Source organism: Lathamus discolor, chromosome 4, assembly GCF_037157495.1.
Source record: "Lathamus discolor isolate bLatDis1 chromosome 4, bLatDis1.hap1, whole genome shotgun sequence".
Classification (NCBI taxonomy): Eukaryota; Metazoa; Chordata; class Aves; order Psittaciformes; family Psittacidae; genus Lathamus; species Lathamus discolor.
In genome coordinates this window covers 18,587,519-18,611,494 of record NC_088887.1, presented here as the reverse complement: position 1 = coordinate 18,611,494, position 23,976 = coordinate 18,587,519, and the positions used below count along the sequence as shown (strand labels likewise).

The 23,976-nt window shown below is 39.4% G+C and overlaps 1 protein-coding gene across 5 annotated transcripts in view; it reads right to left on the bottom strand.

The window, feature by feature from the left end:
- Positions 1 to 23,976, bottom strand: part of POU2F1 (POU class 2 homeobox 1) — a 118,974-nt gene that overhangs the window by 44,724 nt on the left and 50,274 nt on the right. For 3 of the 5 annotated variants that reach the window (XM_065676462.1, XM_065676458.1, XM_065676456.1), the window contains 2 exons: positions 10,214 to 10,279; positions 3,853 to 3,953 (listed from right to left, as the gene is read on the bottom strand). In XM_065676462.1, coding sequence (XP_065532534.1) covers positions 3,853 to 3,953; positions 10,214 to 10,271 — 159 coding nt within the window. In that variant the 5' untranslated portion in view covers positions 10,272 to 10,279. Of the gene's footprint in view, positions 1 to 3,852; positions 3,954 to 10,213; positions 10,280 to 15,685; positions 15,694 to 15,862; positions 16,127 to 23,976 lie in introns of those variants that run through there. The other 2 variants (XM_065676457.1, XM_065676461.1) reach the window with 2 other exon arrangements.

The window sequence follows — 23,976 nt, the reverse complement described above, 5'->3', positions numbered from 1 at the left end:
CAGTGTTTGTCTACCTCTTGTTTAACATATTCCTGCCTAGAGATCTAGATATTATCATGAAATTGAGTTAAAACAGCACTTTGAGGTGGCCAGGCTAACTATTCCTGTTTAAAAGAATAAAATTGAGGCTTCAGGGGAGGCCAGTAAGCTCTGCTCATCATGGTCCTTTTTGTGTTTCAGAATGGGCATTACCCCAGACATGTACACTGCATTTACCCACTTTCTTATACGACAGAGGAGCAATCACCTGCATAGCACAAAACCCACAGCATAAGCACTCTTCCTCAAATCAACCTATTCAAGTATGCACAGCCCTCAGCCACTGAAAAGAAGATCTCAAAACAGAGAGTGGAGACACTTTACGAAAACTGTCTTGATTCAGGTATACTCAAAACTTTAATTCAATGTTTGTGATTAACAGGTCCAAAGAAGGTCTTTGTTGGGTTAGTGTCCTGGGTTTACCAGGAGCCGTTTTGCTCCTTCTTAGTAACTGGTGCAAGCTCTGTGTTTTGACTTTCAGCCTGGGCAGAAAGCTGATAACACCGACTGTTTTTAATTGTTGTTAAGTAATGTTTATTCTGGCCAAGGACTTTGTGAGTCTCATGCTCTGCCGGGGACGAGGGGAGGCCGGGAGGAAGCAGAGACAGGACACCTGACCCAAACTAGAAAAAGGGATATTCCATATCACAGTACATCATGCCCAGGGAGGTAACTGGGAGTTACCTGGAAGGGCACACTCTCTCTTCAAGGGGGTCGAACTCCTTCGGCGGTGGTATCGTATTCTCTTGTTATTTTTCTCTTATCATTATTATCATTGGTGGTAGCAGCAGTGGTTTGTGTTATACCTTAGTTACTGGGCTGTTCTTATCTCAACCCGTGTGAGTTACATCCTCTTGATTCCCCTCCCCATCCCTCCGGGAGCGGGGAGGGTCAGGGGGGGTGAGTGGACGAGCTGTGGGGATCGGTTTAAACCACGACAGTTCTTTTTTTTTGGCGCCCAACGTGGGGCACGAAGGGTTGAGATAACGACAGATCCAACCGGATTAATAGTCACTCGTCACAATGCTGATTTATTGGCTCTCAAAGCTGTTCCTCTTGATCTCACAGGTTCAGAACTCTGTACATTACATACAGCCGATATTTGCTGTGTTGGTGTTTTTAAAGTGTGGGGCTTGGGCTAAGGTTTTTGTCTCATTGTACTTTATTATAATGACTTGTAATACAATAGAATTATTGATCATGAAACTGATCGGTCTTATGTTCCCAGTGTGGTCACCACCTTTATACTTTGGGAGGTATATAATAAAGGTGCTTAGCAATTTCACATCTTTTTTTTCCTTCTCGGGTGGTCAACCTGTGAAGGAGACATTCTTTTACCCTCCCGGCCTCCTCTCGTCCCTGGCAGAGCATGAGACTCACAAAGTCCTTGGCCAGAATAAACATTACTTAACAACAATTAAAAACAATCGGTGTTATCAGCTCTCTGCCCAGGCTGGAAGTCAAAACACAGAGCTTGCACCAGTTACTAAGAAGGAGCAAAACGGCTCCTGGTAAACCCAGGACAGTTAGCAGTGAAGAAAAACTGATACTTCAGAAAGTGAGATTTTTGAAGTGTTATTTTATCTTTAATAAGGATTTTCTCTGTACAACAAATGCTGAATTTTCATTTACTGAAGACCTTTTTAGTTGGTCTCACCTTGTTTCTACCACCACTCCTCCTAATATAAAGAAGGAATACTATGTAATTAATTACCAACACTTTCAAAGGTCAGAATTACAGCCTGTAGTGAATTCCATTTCTGGTCATGTTTGAAAACCACTGCTCATTTGAAAACCAGGAAACACATAAGGGTACAATAAAGCAAAGCAAAATGTAGCACTCTTGCCTCTGTAAAAAGATGTCCTCATATAATACACATCACAAAAGAGAGCCCACACATCTGCAAGCACAGGAAGGAGAGTTTTAATTTGAATTGCAGTACACAAGATTAATAACTGAATATTTGAACACGCAACCCTTGAGAGTCACCTTGGAAATATTTCCTACCACTCTAGACAAAGGTGCTAAACTTACTAAGCATATTCTACACCTAAGCAAGCACTCCCAGAAAACCTCCTCCTCATCACAAGCAAAATATACTTTGACAAAGGTGATGCAATCTCAACTTTTAACATGAATTAACAGCAGCTATCTAAGCTATAGTAGCCTGCCCTCCAAAAATATACTCAGAAATAATTATTTTAATGAATAAATAGTATAAAATAGACCACACAAAACTATACAAATGTATCTCACTCAAGTACAGCCAGCATATTCCTGAAAATCTTTGAATTCAATTTGGACACAGCTTCCATCACACAAAAAAAACCCATTTCTAATTAAAACTTACACTGTTCCTGAATGTTGCCTACAACCTAATGTTTTGTATCAGTCTGGAGGAAAGCACTGTGTGTGAATAACAGTGAAAAATAAAGCTGAATAACACCCCACTAACAGCCACCACATTAGAAGTGAAAAGTTTGACAATAGATTCCCACACACCTGCAGCTACATAAAAGAATAGCTGAGATTTTCCTTTGAACTAGAGTTTCAAGAAATGAATCACACTTTATCAAACCTGAAGTTATAAAGATCCTGACAACTGTTTAAATAAATACATTTCCAAAGCAAAATATAGCATTGTGCTAAATACAATTTCTGTCCCGAATCAATCTGTGTAACAAAATGAAGACTAAAACAAACACAAAATTCAGCAGAACAGCTGTATCTGTCTCCGTGTTAAACACATACTGACAACCCATGAAAACTAGTCATCCTCTCTCTACATAAAGGCAGCCTACAACAGCCTATTGGTTCAGCAAATTCAAACACAGTCACTCCCCCTAGGTCCTATATAACCCAATCTACTAGGAAAATTGTGATTATGTGATGTGTGGAATCTTCCACACAATAAAATGGCAGTTCAGAGCTCTTAAAAGAGGGCATAAAAGCTTCAGCATGTCAATTATACCACAATAACAGTGCAACCTCAGACCTCAAACATTTAGGGTCAGCCAATTAGGTACAGTATTTTAAAGTTTAATCTTGGTGCTGAGGAAGGGAAGGAAATTAGGACATTTGTTTTTGTACATCAAGTATGAACAGATTAAAAAAAACTACAAAAAATGCCCCTTAGACTTCTCTCCACCTAGGAATGCCCTATTTTCCTTCAGCCTACATCTGAAGTTCAGCTTTGATTCCCCAAACACAGCATCAGCAGAACAGACAGTAGTAGAAGCCTGAATATCATCTGACAAACAGGTCCCTGAAGTAACTAAAAAAAAAAAAAATTAAAACTCACAAACAGCACATGCTTAGTAAGTAGCGTCACTTTATATTTCGAGTTAATGTGCAAGAGCTTGAAAGATCGAATCATTCAACACCATTTCTGGTTTCATCAGGTAGGGACAGCTTCAGAACCCTGGCAGCTGCTGGGCCAGTACAATTCTTTACCAAAATGATTACATTTTATCTTGCCTTTCAATTTGTTGCCTTTCAATATCTCCATAAAAATTTAGGGAGAGTAGGGTGGAAATAAAAATGCTTTAGGCATTTTGAAGTCCCCAAAAAGGGGCTCTCTAGTTCCCCCAAATAGGTCTCACCCTATTTTGACATATTCTGCAGCCTAATGCACTGAAGTGAGTGCCACAGTAAGAACTTTATCCCACCCAAGCTATTTAAGCATGGGGTGTACCCATATATTCCTTTGCATGTTCCTATAATTCACAGAAAGAGAGAACACAGAACATAAAAGAGCAGCCGTGTTCATACCTGTCCAAGTCTACCTTATTTTGAAATGGGTCTTCTCTTACCTGATGAAGGTGCCCAAGGAAGGCCTGGGCCTGGGCTGTAGAGATAGCTCCTCCGACAGGCACAGGCTGCTTTTGAAAGTCCAGGCCATTTGTTTGCGTGCCTGGAGAAAGATAAGAACTATTAGTTATTACTTTTATGGAATAAGAATTAATATTCCTAAGTCTTCTGCTATTCTCTCAATACTATGCAGCAGAAAAGTACTCTGAGAATAACAAGAATTTAAGATTTTTACTGAAAAGAGAATGGGGGTGAGGAGGCAGTGTTACTTCCAGGCTTCAATAACATAGGAGGTGTCAGCTGAATTAAACCAATGTTGTATTTTCTTTAGCTTCTTTCACCTATGTACACCATTACCCCATCATTCTCTGCCATGGTTTGAGAACCAAATGACTGCATGCTGCTAAGGTTAAACTGCATCTACATTCTCCATGTCCTCTCTATCTAGCAGCTGAAGACTATCGTCAAGTTCAGAAAGTGGCAAGAACAATGTTCATATAAAAATCACTTTTCATTAAACACAGCTAAAATAATACTTCCTGAAAACAGAAGTACCACGTACATGTAGCAGTTATAGGCCACAGTTTTGCTCTTGATAAAAAAATAACTCCACATTTCCATGATGTGCAGAGCTCCCATAACAAAACTGCTTGGGCTTGGTTTTGCTCACACCATTTTTCCTATAACTAAAACCTGATTATTTTCCTATATTTTTGTTGGTCTTTTTCCTAAGCAGCTCAGAAAACATGAAAACCCCCAAACTATCACCAAATAACCTGGTTGTGAGAAGAACTGGAGGAGAGGAGGGATGTGGGACAGAGACAGACTAGGACATTTTTTCCACAGCTAACACAGATTTCTCTTCTGCCAAGAGGGATTCTAACTACAAACTTTTAAGAATCATTCCGTGGGGAGGTGATAAAATCAACATTAGGGGTTATCAACAACTGGTTTTGTATGGTGTGCATTACTACTTACAGCAGCTAAAAAGAAGGCAGACTCAGTGCACCAGGCTGTGTGGAATTTCTAGAACAGATGCAGTCTTAAAAATTGTGTGACTGACATGAAGTAAAACCAGCTTTAGACTTGAGTGTTTACTCTTGATGACAACCACATTTTGGTCAGTGCCTATGGACAGGTGTTCAACTGACTCCTATGTCATCATCTACCATTTTTTTGCCATAAAAATTAGCTTTATCTACTAAGCAGTTGTTAAACAATAACAGGGGTTTGCTACTCCTTAGAAACATCTGCAAAAGCAAGCAGGCCTAAAATCTGATCAGTGAAATACTATCTAGTATTTTACATTTCTGTTTTGACCTACAAACAGCTTACACAGGTAAGATTTCCAAAAACAGAGTCACTGTTCAATTAAGGAATGACACACGCTTTCTAGCACCTGTGTAAGGCAAACCTAAGGTGGCCCTTTGGTGAAGATGCTGTGGGAGAAAAGTTGGTCTATTCTCAAGTTTTTAATTCAGTGCTTTGGGCCAGGGCTTATAGACTTAAGAGACGCATGTGCAGCCAAAGATCCACAGACATGTTAAAAATACTTAAAAAAAAAAATTTAAACTACATAACATTATTTTCCTTAAAGAGTCTAAAATTTCAATTCAAAGTGAACACGACTATCACTGGCCTGAACTGATCTGGAATGAATGTGACTTGGTTGCATTTCTCAAAAAAAATAAAAAATAAAAAATAAAAAGGTCTCCTGGAAAGAGCTGTAACAATATTTTTATAACAGCAAGGAGTGTTGAAATTTCAACCCTTATAGCCCAAGTCCAATGCAACTTGAGCATGGTTAAATTCTGCCATAAACTCAGCCATCTGGTTAGCTACTTCATGGAGTTGGTTTGGATGAAAACCAATATTAAGTTTAATTAATTTTCAGCCAAATCAAATCTTTGAACCATTCTCATTCAAAACCATTCCAGGAAAAGAAACAGAATACTAAGTAAGTACCAAGACAACCTTAATATGGATTAGTTTATGGTGGTTTAGAATTGAACCTGCAGAGGATAAAGGCATGACAAAGTAAAATTGCACCTACAGTCAATACTCTCAAATCATTATAATTACCAGACTTCAGTCAGAGTTTACAAATCACGTAAGAAGAGGAGTGAGGAACTACAGGTCTGGGGAGATGTGGAGTAAAGTGCAAGAAAGGCCTCAGGAAGGGAAGGTGAGCAAGGAGAAGGAAGATTTCAAAACCATCACGAGTGGGTATCTGCGCAGTGCTCTAGGAGACTTCTTCCAGCACCAGCAGTAAATTTCCCTCTCCCTAAATGGATTGAGAGAGAAGCTGCTGATTCCTTGTCCATATTACTAAGAAGTTTAGCATTAATTTTTGCTCCAAATTTTAGCAGTTGAAGAATATTTCATGGTTCCTCTCCAACGCTGCTACAGATTTTCTTCTTACGGAAACTGGACAATCAGGAGTAATGCAAACAAGAATCCTTCCAAATGCTACACTTACACTATTATTTTACTGCTATGTCAATGCATGTCATAATACTCCAGCTACCACAGGCATTATAACCTTGGCTTTCACAGTCCTGCATTCATACAGCTTTTAAATAAAGAATATACATTGCACAAAGAAACAAACAAGGTTGAGTTGCTCTGGAAAATTTTATGCTACAACCTATAAAAAGGAAACCAAAATGGCTGTTTACTGTAAGCCACACCATGTACTTCTCTCTTTTTTCCCACTAGATACTAAACAGACTGTCCAGCCACAACCGAAGGTTGGAAAAGATTTTTGTAATTCTGCAATACTAAACACCGTTTGACCAATTCATGTTTGTGTGAAAACAGCCATCCAACAACTCTTGTAGTCAAAAAGACTTCTGTTGCTGTTTTTAATTCATATGAAATATGGAGTTGCTTTTGCAGATGTTTAAAAGGGAGTCCAGTTAGCACAAAAATTTTAAAGTTAAAAACTATTTCAGGCATTTTATTGTAACCAGTGTATTCAGGGGACTGTACTATGTTCCCTAAATAGAGTCAGAAACACAAAACCCTGACCTGTTAGCTTCCATGAAACTTAGCTGTTAGCTCAGAGAACTACTGATGATGGTAAGTCATCTTTACCAGCGGCAACAATATTTTTTCCCTTGAGAAGACTGGCTCTGCCAAATGTAAATTCCACACCCTACAGTAATTTCTCTTCAAGCTTTCACGTTGCATTAGCTTACTACAGTTTGAAACAGAAATGATCCAAACAAACATCCTCTGAGGTTTAAGAGATAGACTACTAGCTCTTACACAGCAGACTCACATGATTTACAAATGTCACTGGAAAGTAGACAGTTACAGAAAGTTACAAAAACAAGAACTGAGTGTTAATAAAAACGCTCTTCATGCATTTTGCTTCAGAAATCCCTGGACAATCAATGGCACTTTCAGCTCCTTAGCATCCAAGATGAAGGCTGGGTTCTTTTCACTAAGTAACCACAGAGCCCATAACCATAATCAGCAAGTTTGCTGATGACACAAAACTGGGAGGAGTGGCTGACACACCAGAGGACTGTGCTGCCATTCAGCGAGACCTGGACAGGCTGGAGAGTTGGGCGGGGAGAAACTTGATGAAATTTAACAAGGGCAAGTGTAGAGTCTTGCATCTGGGGAAGAACAACCCCATGTACCAGTACAGGTTGGGGGTTGACCTGCTGGAAAGTAGTGAACGGGAAAGGGACCTGGGGGTCCTGGTGGATAGGAGGATGACCATGAGCCAGCAATGTGCTCTTGTGGCCAAGAAGGCAAATGGCATCTTAGGGTGCATTAGAAAGGGAGTGGTTAGTAGGTCAAGAGAGGTTCTCCTCCCCCTCTACTCAGCCTTGGTGAGGCCGCATCTGGAATATTGCGTCCAGTTCTGGGCCCCTCTGTTCAAGAAGGACAGGGAATTGCTTGAAGGAGTCCAGCGCAGAGCCACAAAGATGATTAAGGGAGTGGAACATCTCCCTTATGAGGAGAGGCTGAGGGAGCTGGGTCTCTTTAGCTTGCAAAAGAGGAGACTGAGGGGTGACCTCATCAATGTTTACAAATATGTAAAGGGTAGGTGTCAGGATGATGGAGCTAGGCTTTTTTCAGTGATATCCAGTGATAGGACAAGGGGCAATGGGTGTAAACTGGAACATAGGAAGTTCCACGTTAACATCAGGAAGAACTTCTTTAAGAGTGACAGAGCACTGGAACAGGTTGCCCAGGGGGGTTGTGGAGTCTCCTACACTGGAGATATTCAAGGCCCGCCTGGACAAGTTCCTGTGTGATGTACTGTAGGTTACCCTGCTCTTGCAGGGGGGTTGGACTAGATGATCTTTTTAGGTCCCTTCCAACCCTTGGGATTCTGTGATTCTGTGATTCTGTAAGTACTCTGATCCTAAGCCTAGGATTATGTTCCATGAGTATTCCTCTCAGGGAATACTCACATCTACCTGTTGACTAATGCAACTGATGCTTGACCCTCCAAAAATGTCACAAATGCCATTAAGCACTACCGCCAGCGTTTTATGAGCACTGTATTTTAAAAAACACAACCAAACACTGGGTGCAGAACAAAGGGCTCTCAAAAATTCTACATTACTTTAGATTGGATCATTTAAAAAGTCAGGAAACAAAACTGAAAGGAATGACCAGGAACATTTAAATTGCAGAAGCAATGTTTGCAAAAGGTCCAAACATCAGTAAGAGTCAAACTTTTGTAATAACTAACCTATTAGACTATAAGAAAATAAAGACACTGTATCCCCTTATGCAATGAAAGAACCTACATGCAGCTTTGCCATGCATCGATTTTCTTATACCATGACCACCACCTTCACACTGATGAAGTATTTGCCTAGGAAAGCAGAGCCAGGGTTCTGCTGAAGCAGAGGCAATACTACTGTGATAATGAATCAACCAAGTCCTCCTCTTTAACAGCTCAGTTCACGTGAAAATGCTACAGCTGTGCTCCAGGAAGTTTCCTGGGAGTGCACTCTGGAAAATGCATACACAGGGAACTCACACAGAGCAAGGAGTCTGAATTTTTCAGAAGTTTACACACACCACCCAGCTAAAAGGATTCTATGGGGCTATTTAAAGCCATTGTTCTCTTGATGCTGTTTATAATTAAGAAATATTAGCAGCCCATGTTTTTTGAAATAATGTTTTATATCACCCTAAACCAGTATTAGAACCAGAAAAAATTATCTTTGTACATAAAAAGAATTTATCTCTCTCCTATTACAACAGAAATTTAAAAAACTGAGATGCCAGTAACAAAACACATATTAATAAGCAAGCAGAATTCCTGCCGACTGACCCCATGCACTAGCAGAAAACATCCAGCCTCTTGGATCAGTATCGGGAACATTCAGTCACTCTTATCTTTATTAAAGCCTTGCACAAAGAATGAGGAGACAGCAGCATAAAATAATTGTCCATTTCATCACAACACCAGAGTTTCATTTTAAACTCTGATGACTGAGCCAAGAGGAGGAAAACTAATTTTCGTTATACAAGGTAACTAGCCTTCTCTTAAAGCAACTTCCTTCTCATCAAAATTTTCTCTTTCCAAACGCTACTCTGATCTCAGAGAAGATTCTGAGTTAGGTTAAACTATTTACTTTCCATTCAGAGCTGTCATTTCTCTTGCTTCTAAAATGAACATTAAATTACCTCCAGAAAGGAATTACAGCCTGAGACAGCGTGATTGAGTTTTAGTGGCTTAACAAGCTTCTTCAATGGCTTAGAACTTGGCCACATCTTAAGGATGTGCTAAGAAGCACACTGGCCCTGACACAAAGGCTGTTCTTTCCCAGCCAAATGTCAAGGTTCTGTTTTAACACATGGGAAAATGACAGAAAAGATGGCTCCTTTTTTTTTTTTTTTTTTTTTGATGTTGAGAAATTATGCTTTCTCCCTTTGCCTTATTCTTAAGAACTGTTGTGAGAGCTTAAATGAAACCTAAAATGGAAACAAGATTAGCCATTGGCCCACATCTGCCAGGGAAAACTTCAGCCACACATAAATGACCAAGTTAGAGGTGCCGAAGTCATGTTCTGCCAGGAAAATAAATGAGACTACTTATGGAGAGCTAGTGCCACCACACCTTCCACAATATCAGAAACATCACAGACAGATGAAATGGGGAAAGGGAATCTTATACAAAGGGTGGGTAGTGCTCTGTTACAGCAGGTGTGAAAAATGCCCTGCATACAGTAGGTTTATTGACAAGACAAAAGCATTTCCATTCTATGAACAGTAGGTGTGGGGCTTGGTTTGCTTTCATTCCTGTAAACTGGTGAAGAAAATTTGCTTTTAATATCCATTGAATTCCACCAGCAAATACCTGCACACCAATTAATCATTTCTTACCTGTATTCCCATCCCCACTCTCCATTGATGTTTTACTGGTTTCTGACGGATTGTTCATTCTTGAGTCTGCATTAAAACAGAGATAAAGATAAACTAATACAGGGAAAAGTAAAAAAAAAAAAAAAAAAACCAAAAAACCACCACAAAACAACCAAAAAACTATTCATACCTTCTCGTATAACATCAGAAATGTTATATGTACTTTAGCCTAATTCAGATTATAACACAAAAAGAACGATCAGAAGTAGAACACAATACCGAACATTCCAGATAAATACTGTTTTAAAATTTAATATGTCATTATTCCCACATGCGAAAACATGGTGTTAAGGGCATAAATGACAGCATGCTAGAGGGCAAAGATAGGTAGAAACCTGATTTTCAATACAGGGAAAGCCATAGTAGCAAAAAGGGAGGAAGGGTGGGGGAAAAAAAGGAAGGAACAATGACTACATCAAGATTCGAAAATATTAAGTCTGACCACCATGTCCTGTATTATTCTTGAGTCGTCCCTGCCATTCCTCCCTCCTTCCCCCCAGCTAGAAGAGAAAGGAAATTCAGTCATTTTAATTAAATAGATGCCATTTTTCTAATACTGCATTTGCATTTTACAGGAATGCCTGTAAAATTACTGATATTAAGTGATTTTATATCTCCTATATATTCATGCAAAGCAATACAAATATAAAACAATTCCTCTTCCTCTTCCCTCTGTATGAAACCTATTGAAAAGTCTGCTCTTGGTTTCAGCTTGTCAGCTGAACATAGCGCAATGCAGAGGGCCTCTCCAGATGGCACAGAGAGAATATAGTTTCCTTATACAGGAATCTATACAGATGTTGTGTGTACAGCATCAGGTCTCCAGCTTATTACCTCCTCGTATCTTGCTACTTACCTCAGTGTGACACATTATCACAAACCAAAACTACAAAAAGTCTCGACAGTTTATAAAATGAAGCATAAGCAAATCCTTAAGCATATTCTTCCATTCCCACAAGCAGTTAAATGCAACTTCAATGAATGCTTTACTCAGGTTATTCAATTGCTAGGTGCTTAAAAGGTTACCTCTGTCATGTACTTTCATCAAAGCAGAGATTACCAAAATAACAGCAGGCTGAAGAATACAGTAACAGCATTAACTGCTGCATCTTTCCCTCAGGTATTTCCAAGAATGCTCAGACACTTCTCTGCTTGGCAGTCTATGAGACTTGAAAATGAGAAAGCAGACTGCTGATGTACACTATCACCTGCTATTGCCCAGAGAGACCAGTGCCACCCCCAGGCTAATAGAACCAGGGGTGACAGCAGCAGAGGAACACAACCACAAGCCAGGATGAATGAAGCACATGGACAGGGGCCTGAATGAAAACGAGAGTCAAGATGAAGCCTCGCTGGGAGTGTGGGGCAGGAACAGGAGGGAACGAACTACAAATGCAGCATGTGTGAGAGAAAAGATAAGAGACATCCAACTCGGAAAAACTCCAATAAGCAGTTAGGAAATACAAGTTAAGAAATGTCAGTATTTTTAAAACAAATGAAAACTCCCATGTAAACAACTGATGCAATTGAATGCAGAATGTTCCTATGCATATGCTTAAATCTTTCAAAAGTCAGACACATGTAAGACATCTGAACTACCAATGTCACTCTTAGCATAAAGGCAAATGTGTTAAATGTTTGCAGGTCGAAGGAGGTGATCCTGCCCCTCTGCTCTGCTCTCATGAGACCTCACTTGGAGTATTGTGTGCAGTTCTGGCGTGCTCAACATAAAAAGGACATGGGACTTTTGGAACAAGTCCAGAGAAGGGCCATGAGGACGATCAGGGACTGGAGCACCTCCCACATGAAGACAGGCTGAGAAAGTTGGGGCTGTTCAGCCTGGAGATGAGAAGGTACGTGGAGACCTCATAGCAGCCTTCCAGTATCTGAAGGGGGCCTACAAGGATGCTGGGGAGGGACTCTTCATTAGTGACTGTAGTGACAGGACAAGGGGTAATGGGTTCAAACTTAAACAGGCAAAGTTTAGACTGGATATAAGGAGGAAGATTTTTACTATAAGGGTGGTGAGGCACTGGAATGGGTTGCCCAAGGAAGTTGTGAATGCTCCATCCCTGGCGGTGTTCAAGGCTGGGTTTGACAGAGCCTTGGATGACATGGTTTAGTGGGAGTTGTCCCTGCCCATGGCAGGGGGGTTGAAACTAGATGATCTTAAGGTCCTTTCCAACCCTAACTATTCTATGATTCTATGATTCTAAACTGATTTTGGAAAGGGGACGTGAGTGAGGAGATACTTTCCAGCTCAGCACTGCTGGCCCACACTTCAACAAAAAGCTGCTTAACAGATTCAAGCTATGAGTTCACAGTCTTGAAAGATAGAGCTCTGCTAATGTTGGAAATGCAGAACCAGCTCCTTCTTTCATTATTTTCCAAGTTTAGATAGCATGATCCACAACCTAGAAACAGAACATGAGTTCTACTGTCTGCACAGAAATGTTTGTTGTTGATGCGTCCATCCATGCTAATCATCATCATCATCATCATGGCTTGACTTCGCGAACGAAGATTTGGGAAGGGCTTTACCCACGCTTTCTACAAGCGCGCTGATGACTAAAAACGCCAATGTGGGATAGGCAAATTCAGTTGCAAAAAGCACAACGAGAGGTCTCCTTGGGTGGTATAGGCGGGGCACGATTCCTTCTATGTTGTCTTTTCTCCTTGAGACTAGTTCTGCTTGTATTCCCAAAGGAGACAATGGCATTATGTATGGTGTCTCCAAGTCTCCCGATTGGAGGCTAAGGTGGACCACTGATGGTAGTCAATATGGCCAAGGCTAAGGTATTGTTTCAGGGAGTCCTTATATCTCTTCTTTGGGGCACTTCTCTTGCGGCAACCAGTGGCAAGTTCACCGTAAAACACAATCTTAGGGAGGCAATGATCCTTCATCCTAGAGACGTGCCCTGCCCAGAGCAGCTGCAATTCCATGCTAATAGATCTGTGTTTAAAACACACAACTATGTTTCTATCTAGAAGTTGCACATGCCTTACATTGAGTTTATTGTTGTGGCAACAGCTCATTTATTTAAAGTGATTATAGGCAACGTTCATTTGATAAACAGCATTAGTTCATTCCTGGACCCACAGATGGCTACTGAAATCAGTTTAGTTTCAGAGAACACTGAATGGGAGAGTTCCTTTTAGAAACAGGCACAAAGGGCTGTCATCCAATAGGAATGAATATGAGCAAAGAGGGCTTAGAAGGCCAGTATATTTGGTTGTGGAAACTGGGTTAACTCATAGAGTGATTGGATATAGAATGTGTTTTTTAAACCCAGAGCATAAGGTTAGCCTGAACTCACAACAGCAATGACCACAAAAGGGAAGAGCACAGGCTGAGGAGGTCATATCTCAGTAACATGGGATCTATGCACCAAACCACTTAAAAAAGCTCTTGCAAGGAAAACAACACAGGACTTCCTGTACTAGTTTGTTACAGAAATTAAAGCATTGAAACCACCATGCAGGATTCTAATGGTAAACAAACTAAACCCAGAAGGGGACACAACTGCCCTGTGCACAGAACTCCAAGCAACATAGTGACTATTCCCTCATTATGAGGAGGCTCCTACAACAAAACTTTCCTGCAAGACCAGCAAGTTTCCTCAGAGACAAAATTATAACTATACAGACCTGTTTTCATAAATGAACTAAGACATGTTTTTCTGTCAGGCTATGCTGCAAATAAAATCCTTTTAAAAAAGGATTTCAGTGTTTCCTAGTATTACACATACACATGAAGTTTACTCAGCTACTAAAAGCATGTCTAAATGAAGACTATTTTACTGTAAAGGTTTATTTCTAACAAAGACCTCAAACATTGCTATTGCAAAAAAGGAGGAAGTTGAGTGAAAAAACATCAAGTTCAAATGAAGGATAGCATCCATTATTTCACCAGCTGACTATGTCTTGTTCAATCTGTGGGCCTTCTGCATATAAAGCACCAAGAACAATGCCTCCATTTCCATTGCAAATGGTATGGCATACATCTGAAGCACAACACTACTACCAGCAAAACAGACATATATCCACAGGATACTAAACTTACAGATTCATTATACGTCAAATAAAAAGATTATTTGGTTTATACATGCTCATGCAATTTCTGCTTTAGAGTTAAAAGAATAACAAATGAAGTGGGCTAAAAAAAATCCAAACCGTAATGCCCTCACCTTTTCTTTTTTCTTTACATTTTACTCAGGTTTTAAATAAAGGCCCTGGGCTACAACTTCTGCCAAAATTATCTAAAAACAAACTCCACAGAAGGAAGGATTGAAAGCAGCAGGTGCATGATTGAAATCAAACCTCTCAGGAGTGAATACATTCAGTACTGCTACTCTACTAGTGGGGCTGAGGTTGTCGTAAGGCAGTGCTGTGCCAAGCTTTCACACCCCCCCCAGTAACACTGCAAACAGTATTCATAAGAAATAACAGACACTGCACCAACCTGGAGTATATTAAGGACTATACATAGCTAGGCAAAACACAGAAAAATCTTAATGTAGAATATATCATTAACTTTTTTCTTTCACCCAGTGAAAGAAGTATGGTGATGGAGTATTGGGCACAAGAAAAATGATTCACTAATCTGTATGAAAAAACCCAAACAAACAAAAAAACACCAAAACAAATAAATAAAAAAAAACCCCACAAAGTTCTATGCAAGTGAAAACTTGCCACAAAATTCTTTTGAAATTTATTTTCAAAAAAACCCCACTTCATATTCAGAAACAAGTATTCAGTTGTCTGCTTCAAAATTTACCATCCAAAAATATATTCTTCTACTTTGATATATAAGTTATTACGTGAACTTATGGAATCAAAAGAAAAAGAAATCTATAAATTGAGCTTTGGGGAGCCTTGAAAAGAAATAAAATCTATTGTCAAATTAGGGTGATCTATTATCATAAATAACTTTAAAAGACATAAAGAAGAAATTATGGCATGTCTGTTCTGCCATCCTGATGGAATCTCAGTGCAGGAAATACATTATCCCAGTAACCTTAGGCATAGCTTGCAACAGTATCAATGGCAATCACCATGCACTCCACCTTGTTTTCTATTCCACATGAAGAACCTTGCTATTACATTAGAAATACACAGACATAATATACATTCTGTCGGGGAATGGCTCAATACAACCACTAAATTCTTTGAGACTGGGACTCTTATTTATTTTAATGCTTTAGAATTCACAACACAAATATGCAAGTCAAGTCCAGTGTTTGTCAGAAGCCAAATGCTTCTCAGATTGAAACCCTAAAAGCAAAAGGTCTGTATTAATATCATCCAAGCCTAGCAGCAAATCTCTCCAGTGCAGAGGAAACAAATTCTCCTGAAGTGAGGGAAAGAAGTAAAAAAAACAAACAACGAAAAAAAACACCGAACAACCACACCATGTATTTCCCTGGTACAGACCTATCCGACTATCTACCAGGCAGCTACTTGCTGCCGATTCACTGGTGAGCTTCAGCCTTACAAATACTTCCTCTCACCTCTGCATATGCAAGTAAGCCTCTATGCATAGTCAACCTCACAGCCCTTATGTCCATATTAAATGCTCATAAGAAAGAGCTGAACGGAGCTGGTACCCACCTATAACGTAGTCACTGCAGTCCAGCATCGCTGTGGTATCCTCTACGGGTTCAGATAGTCCAAGGAAAGGGAGAATGGCAATTTCTATCAAATCTACACTACTGCTCTCGACCGAACACGAAAGGGAGTGGGGAGGTGGGAGAAGAAATACAACTTCAGCTACACCATAGCAATCTTCAACTGAACAGGGAAACTTCAGTTGCTCTGTGGAGTTTCAGTCTCTCCTACTAGCTGTGTCTGACATTGTCAAGGCGACTGAAGCGTGAAAAGTTCCCCTTTTTGTAATAAAATAGAAACAAAGATTGCAGCTGGCAGTTTCCATAATGAAGCTTAATCAGTATGCGCCTGATTAGGGCCTTATGCAAATCTCCTCTCGTTAGCACAGCAGCCAGCACTTTGAAGTCCATGAACAATTCATTTGCAGAGTACACTGAAAGCGCTCCCTGCATAATTTAAATCACGGTATAAATATTTATCAGCTCATTTGCATATTAATTGGCAGTGCATGAAGGGAAAAATTATCTCCCAAGTGCCAGCATAATAATTAGGGAACAAAATGAATTTTCTTCCAATGGCTTGGCTTCTCAGCCCTAGATCAACACAGTACCACAGGGGAGCAGGGAGGGGAAGAGACAGTTCTCTTCAAAAGCCACTGAAATGACATGAACAAATTAGAAACAACTCTACAGACTTAAGCACCTTTAATCTTATTCCTGCTGGCAACAATAACTTCAGTAATAAAGGGGATTTGGAAAAAGCTTTCTACACAATCCAAATAATCCACAAAAACAATTAGCAAGGTAGAAGCTGAACACAATGCTGTCAAACCAGTTCTTGCACATCTGCGTGGTTTTCTACCTCCAAACACAAACTGTCAAAAGAAGGTCCTGGGCAGGAAAGAGAGTACCACCAGGGCAAGGAAGCAGCATGATTCCCTTTAAATGGCTGAAGAGCTTGTCGGGTAATCCCTTTGCCATGGCCAGCTTAACAGCAGTACATAGTCAAGTATTGTGTAACATTTGACACCCACTAATCTATGCCAAGTGAAATCAAAACAGATTTACTCTTGCTTCCCAATGACTTCCAAGAAAAAACAAAAAACTATTACTAATCCCTTCCATAAATGCATGCAATATAGCTAAAGAAAGCTTACTGTGGAGCTATGGCCTTTGAAAGGGGCACTTTACAGCCAGGTTACATCTCTGAATCACTCACTGATAACCAGAACACGCTTGCAGCTGTCACCACAAAGTACACTGAAGGACCAGAGAACTGTGAAAAGGTTTTGGTCTGTGGAGGAATCTATCTTCTTTTCCAAAAGTGGTCCACAGAACTAGGTGTACTAACAAACTATGAGGCTGGATTAAGCCATCTCAAATCATTTAACACAAAAATACTAAAATACATAACGCAGAAACATTTAGATAAAAATTTAAGTGTAACGTGTACATCACAACATTCAATATTCCACGTTCTGATCAGGAAAAGATAATGTGATGATGCAGGTGACTATAGGCTTGAGCCACTCGCTTCTGGATGTTAATGTGAATTGCGAGGGTAAGGGTATTTTTCTTAAAAAAAAAAAAAAAAAAAAAAGCACAAAAAAAAAAAAAACCACACCAAAAAAAACCCCATGTTATCTGTACTTTGCTTCTGATTTCTGAAGTGAATTCAAACACCACCTCTCCAAACAACAAGAGGGAGTGACAGAAAAGGGATTTCTCAGTCATTCAGTACTGACTGGAATTTATTTCCATGCTTGACCTCTTCTTCTGTTTGGGTTCCTATCTCTACTTAACACAAGATGTTCCCTGCTATATGTTTAGCATGAGTGAGCTACGCTTGAAAAAGATTGCAAGAGCGTAAGGTGACCCCAGCTGCAGGGAAACAACTGGGTGTACTGAATAGGTTTTCCTAATATTTGCCTAAAACTTGGTTTTCTACTCATTCATGTGCCCACTGAGAACTCAGAGGTACATCTCCATGGCTTGCAGACCCTTCAGTTACATTTCAGTGCATGAAACGTTACTCTTTCATACATGCTGTTGGAGTGCACTGGGAGATAATCCGCTTCCTTCACCAGAAGAGTCTGGGCACAAATGCTGTAACAAGACAAGCACTTCACAAATGCCAGTTTAACAGTGGCTGAGTGGAGGCAGCTAGAGTCAGCAGGAAGAGGACCGCAGTGTTATCTCGGGATCCCTTTCAAATGAGAGCCTGCGTTGAGCTGGTTGAACACAGGTGCAGCATCAAAAGGACACGACTGCAGGAAGTTACGGTTAAGAGCAGGCACGTGTGTAGCGATGGATGACTTGTATCAAATAACAGAATAAGCAAACAGCAAATAAAGGCCAGGGAAGGACATGCCTGAAGCAGAGTTAGCCAAGTGTGCTGGTGATACCACAGCCCATCCATACTATCAATATTGCATTGACAGCTAACAAAGACAAGGCAGAAATTTTCTTCCCATTCCCAAACATGAATGCCAACCCAAATACAAACAAACGTTCCTTTGAACTGTAACTGCCAAATACAAATACAAACATTCCTTTGAACTGTAACTTCCACTAAGCTGGTAACTGAAATAAAACCTTATACTTTGACTTATCAAGCTAACAAAGGGAGGGAGAAGAATACCATTCTGCCAGCAACCACTTTACTCTTTGACTATTTTCTTATCCTCCCTTTTACAGAACTTCTTAATTTTTGGCCAAAATAAACCCTATTGTTTCATTTAGGCCATACTACTGCAACTGTTTATCTGGCAGGCTTCTGAAGGGGGCCTGAAGATACAAGTATGAAAACATCTGGGGAGGAACGGTGTATACCACCCAGATTCAAAACCAATAGCCGGATATGCTAGTTTAACATTCTCTTTAGGTTCTGCCACACCACTGGCCATTCTTTTCTTTCTGGTTTCTTACATTAAAAGTTACTTAACACCCTAAAAACAAAGTCATTCTTCCAGTACTCATATTAAAGCAAAACACGATGCTGGGCTCTGCATACAATGTTTCATTTTTCCTCCAGAGGCACCTCCAAGAAGAGAAATAGGTGCACCTTGCACTCATCAGTACAAAAATCTCTCTACATCCCGCATGCCTACAGACACCTCAACAATTATTTCTCTCCTCTTCACCCAATCCTACAACTCTTACATTGATGATTTTCCCCACATAATTCTATTCAAACTTTTCCTTAAAACCAAAGGAACTAAGCCAATAACATGGAGCCAAGTATAGCAAAAGCAGCTCTTCTTCAGTCAAATATTTCAGAGTCTCCAGATACAGCTTCAGAAGACTTTCTCCAATCCATTTCTCCTCTTCACATATTTTCCATATTTTCCCAACTCAAATGAATTATTCTCTTTTGCTGTTTGTCGCACCAATATGTCACTTCTTATGCAGTTATAATTATTATACTTGGTACCTTAATACATTTTAGAAAGGGAATTTCATTTTCCCCTGCAGGTTAGGCAACCCATGGTTAGACCTCCTCTTTTATTTCTCCTCCCATTTTGTTTTTTTTCCCCATTTATTATGCCCGAGTGTAAACTCTAAAAACTTAATCCCCAACATCCTATAGATAGTGAAAGTTAATAAAAACTAGGAGAAAGGATACTTAAACCCTTATATTCAGATGGTCTGTCTCTCTCTTTTGTGTGTTTTTGTTTTGTTAAAAAGCCAATACAAATGAGGCAGGATTAAAGGGATAAGTTATTATCAACATCATTCTATTCAGTATCTTTATGGGGGAAAAGAATCTTCATTTTTATATAGGTATGTTTCCATATATTACTAAAATGTCATTTACTACCTCCCCTCAATGACAGCTACGAAATTTCTGCCACTAGTCAGCTCTGTGACAAGCATAACCTCTGTAAGCTTCACAGGCATGTTTTCTGATACAAAATGGCAATACTACCCTATAAGACAACTCTACTCATTATTCTCCTTTTGTATGGTGTACTTGTAATGATAAAAGGAAAGGAAACAAAATATAAGTTGCAACATGTTAACATACTGCCTTCATTAGTCTGTCAGCATCTAGAATATTTTATCCTTAAGAACCACTGAAGAAGACTGGTTATCAAAGTTTTGAGGATGATACATGACTAAGCACAATGACAACAAACACTGGCAACATTTTGAGTAAGGCTATTTTCTATGTGCTGTGCCAGCCAAGGACCTAGATGACATAAACTTACATTACACAGAGCTACCCCATTCTAACTCAAGACATTTCTAAATCTCCATTCCACAAGCCAAATGAAGCCTAATAAAACTTTTATCAAATGCAACTCCAACATGCTACAGAAGTTTATAAAAATCACGTACTTCCACAAAATTAGCTATTATTAAAGTTGGCACAATCCTCTTAGAGTAATTATAGACACACAGCAGCCTGTTCATAGTTAGGGCTGCAAACTAAGCTCTAATTTTAGCCAACACCTTTAGCTTTGGCTAACAAAATTGATTTTATCTGAAAATTACTAAGTTTGCTCTGAAAGCCAAAGAGCAGTTGTCTGGAAAAGTCAAATAAAATTGGCCTGGTTCTGAATTACCAGTCGTTACTCAATTGCTATGTATTGGAACTTTAGCCTACATCTGATTTTACTTCTCTCTCACAAACTCAAATCATAACTATCCTTTCAAACTTCCCACCACACAAAATGTTTTTCAAAATTCTTTCTTGCACCTTTTTTGAAGAAAATAAGTATATAGACAGCTAAGTAGGAATGCTAACTCAACTTACCAGTGCAGGGCAGCACATACTCATAAGCACCTGAGACATAAATACTAAGGAGGTTGTTTGTGGGTTTGGTTTTTTAAGTCTCACTTAGTTTTGTTCACAGAAAGTAATATCACAGTTTAAGAAAACTTTGGTCACGACAGACAATATAGTCCCAGTGTCTGAGGAGGGGGAAACATTATAGCTGTCACAAGCAAATTGAGCCTTATTCGGAACTCATGGCTAATTCTGTCATTCTAGAGCATCATCTGAACAGTTTTGCCCTCCCCTTACTGCCTACAAGCCATAGCACATTATATTAAAGCTTTGCTTTCATTCTGTTTTCATTTGTTTTCATTTCAAAATTGCTTAAATTTTTATTTTTAATTTTTATTTATTTATACGCACCAAACACTCCATCATAAGCACCAACTTGAGAACTTTATTCAAATAAGCAATCCAAAGTGTCACACATTTGAAAACAAAACTGTGTTATTTAACCAGCACATTGCACAGTCACACTTTTCAGTATTTGCAGGAGGGCACTCACCTCCTTTCAATTTCACTAGAAGTTAGCATTGAAAATGAGCAAACTGTGCTATGATTCCACCACACTTGAGGTTTGGTTCTAAACCATTATATATTCCTTGCTCTAGTGAGCTTTTACTTGAAAAGTAGTATCCAAAGTTAAGTGGGATATTTTTAAAAACACACATACAAATAAGTTTAAAATGTAAATATTTTAAGGGAGATGCTTGTTTGAGTTTTTATCCACACATACGTGGGTCTCATCTTTCTTTAAAATTACTAGTTTTTCAATTCAGAAATACTTCACATTGACAAGTATTGAACACCTGGATCAGATATACCTTGTTTTATTAGTAAACACCTCATATTTTATTACTTTTTACAAGATTTACGTGCCTCACATTGCTTTTCAAAAAAGGCACTGCAGGACACAGTAGAGAAAGACTGAAATGAAGGCTGATGTGAAGTTACATGAATTGAACACAAGGGAGGGCTGAAGAACACAATCAGTAAAACTTCAAAATTTATCAGAATAATAAAAAAAGAAGAAATCTAAGGGCTCAGGTCTATGTAACACCAGTAATGAAAGAAAACAAAAAACCCACCACCTTGAAAGCTCGGAAGCTTTTATGGGATGCTGCAGCTTGGGGCAGCTAGAGAACCAGGAGCACTGTAAACCTCCCCTGACAGGGAATGCCAGACCATGCTCATACATCCCCTGACCTGGTCATCCTCCTGGTCATCTCTTGTCACGTGCTGTGATGACATTTATGGGAACATGTCTTCCATGCACACATGCACTAGCTGCTGAAACTGTGCACACATCTGAATGGAAAAGGTAAACACATTTCATACTACTAAAGAAGATGGTGTAATTACTGCTAGTTTCAAATAGTTACTGCAATACATATTAAAAATACCAGGTATTTCAGTAAAACAAATATTCTCTAATGTGTAAGTCAGACCACAACTGATCTGATAACATCTGAAGGCTACTTATGCCAAGCTCAAATACTGAACAACAATATTTGTTTTAACAGTTGTATGACCTATTACATATTGGAAACATGACTGTATGTGCATTCCAAAAGCATTAGATTTGCCTCCCCATGTGTACCCACACAACATGGACAAGCTCTCAGAGCTTAAAAACATTACTCTGAAACTTACCTGTAAATCATCTTGCCTTATGCAAATACACTGTTTCTCTGTTCTCCACTTTGCCAAAGTAGTAATTACTAGCCTAGCTTGATGAATAGGGCTCCACAAAGAATAGACTAATTTAGTATGTGACTTAACCACACAACTCAGTTCAATTCAAATCCCACAGTCTCCACGACAATTGTCATTACATACGTTACAGGTCACTTTCAAAATATGTAAATCAAAGTCACTAGTTTAAGTTTATTATGATTTCTGCTGGAGCCAATTGGATACATCAAGATCAACAACAGAGTATTTCATTCTAGTAAGCATTAGACATGCAAAACCTCTACAGTTCATGGTATGAATTGAAGCCGCATTGCTGTTATCACTGTCCTTTGCAGAAATTGCTTTTGCTCTCTCTTCCTTACTATCTCAAATCTGAAGGTGGATATTGCTTTAATGCACTCAGCACACTGATCCAGACACTATTAATGCCTGTAGGACCCACAAGACATGTCATGAGAACACTTCTTTCTGAAGCTTAAATTATTTGATCTTAAAGAGGAAAAGCCAAATTTCAGACAAGCTGCTTTGCATGTTACAAATTGAACAAAAAATTGCCAGATACAAGATCTGAAGAAAGAAATGGGAGTTATTCACACTGCAGACACTGATTCCATCCATTAGCACACCTATCCAAGTATCTATCATTTTGGATGGTCAGAGCTAACATAAAGACTGCATTTGCCATCAGTCAGAAAAAAATAAAAATACAAGTTTCTGAGTAGTTGGTCTTTAATTTACAATAATATAGGAACAGTAGGAAGTGAAAACCACAGTGCAGTTACGCATATCACCTACATGTACTTTTCCAGGAAATGCTCACAAGCACAGTTTTGCTCATTTTATCACCTATGCTGTGCTAAAGCAGAGAAGACATTGATTAGCTTTTCCAGGAAATAACCACAAGAACGGGTTTACTAGAAGCAATGCTGAGTGTATGCTGTATGACTACCCCCTATGGCTGTGTTTGCAGAGGATTTGCTGCGAAGACACACACATTTTATGTGCAGGCCCACAAACACACACCACTGAAGGCAGGACTGTCTTATTTATTTGTCCAACAAACCAGAGCAAGGGTAAACTTTTCTCCACTGCCCCACTTTCTGTAACTTATGTTGATTGGAAGTGTTAGGTTGACAAATACTGAATCCTCTAAAGAAATTCATAGAATCACAGACTGGTTTGGGCTGGAAGGGACTTTAAAGATCATCTAGTTCAACCCCCCAGTCACAGGCAGGGACACCTTCCACTAGACCAGGTTGCTCCAAGCATCATCCAACCTGGCCTTGAACACTGCCAGGGATGGGGCAGCCACAGCTTCTCTGGGCACTCTCACAGGGAAGAATTTCTTCCTTATACCTAATCTAAGTCTCTCCTCTCTCAGTTTAAAGCCATTCCCCCTTATCCTGTCCCTACATGCCCTTGTGAAAAATCCCTCCCTAAATTCATGATGTAGTCAAAATTACAGGGTGAAAAAAGTCAAAGGCCTAACAAAATGTTTAAAAGTGATACCCAGAACACTTTAATTCTTGGTTTCCAATTCCTCAGTGAAACACAAGTTTTGTATATGCATAACTCACCATTTTCACAGAGAAACCAAAAATTAAAAATAGGACACTTAATTTAGAACCTTTAATAGATGACTG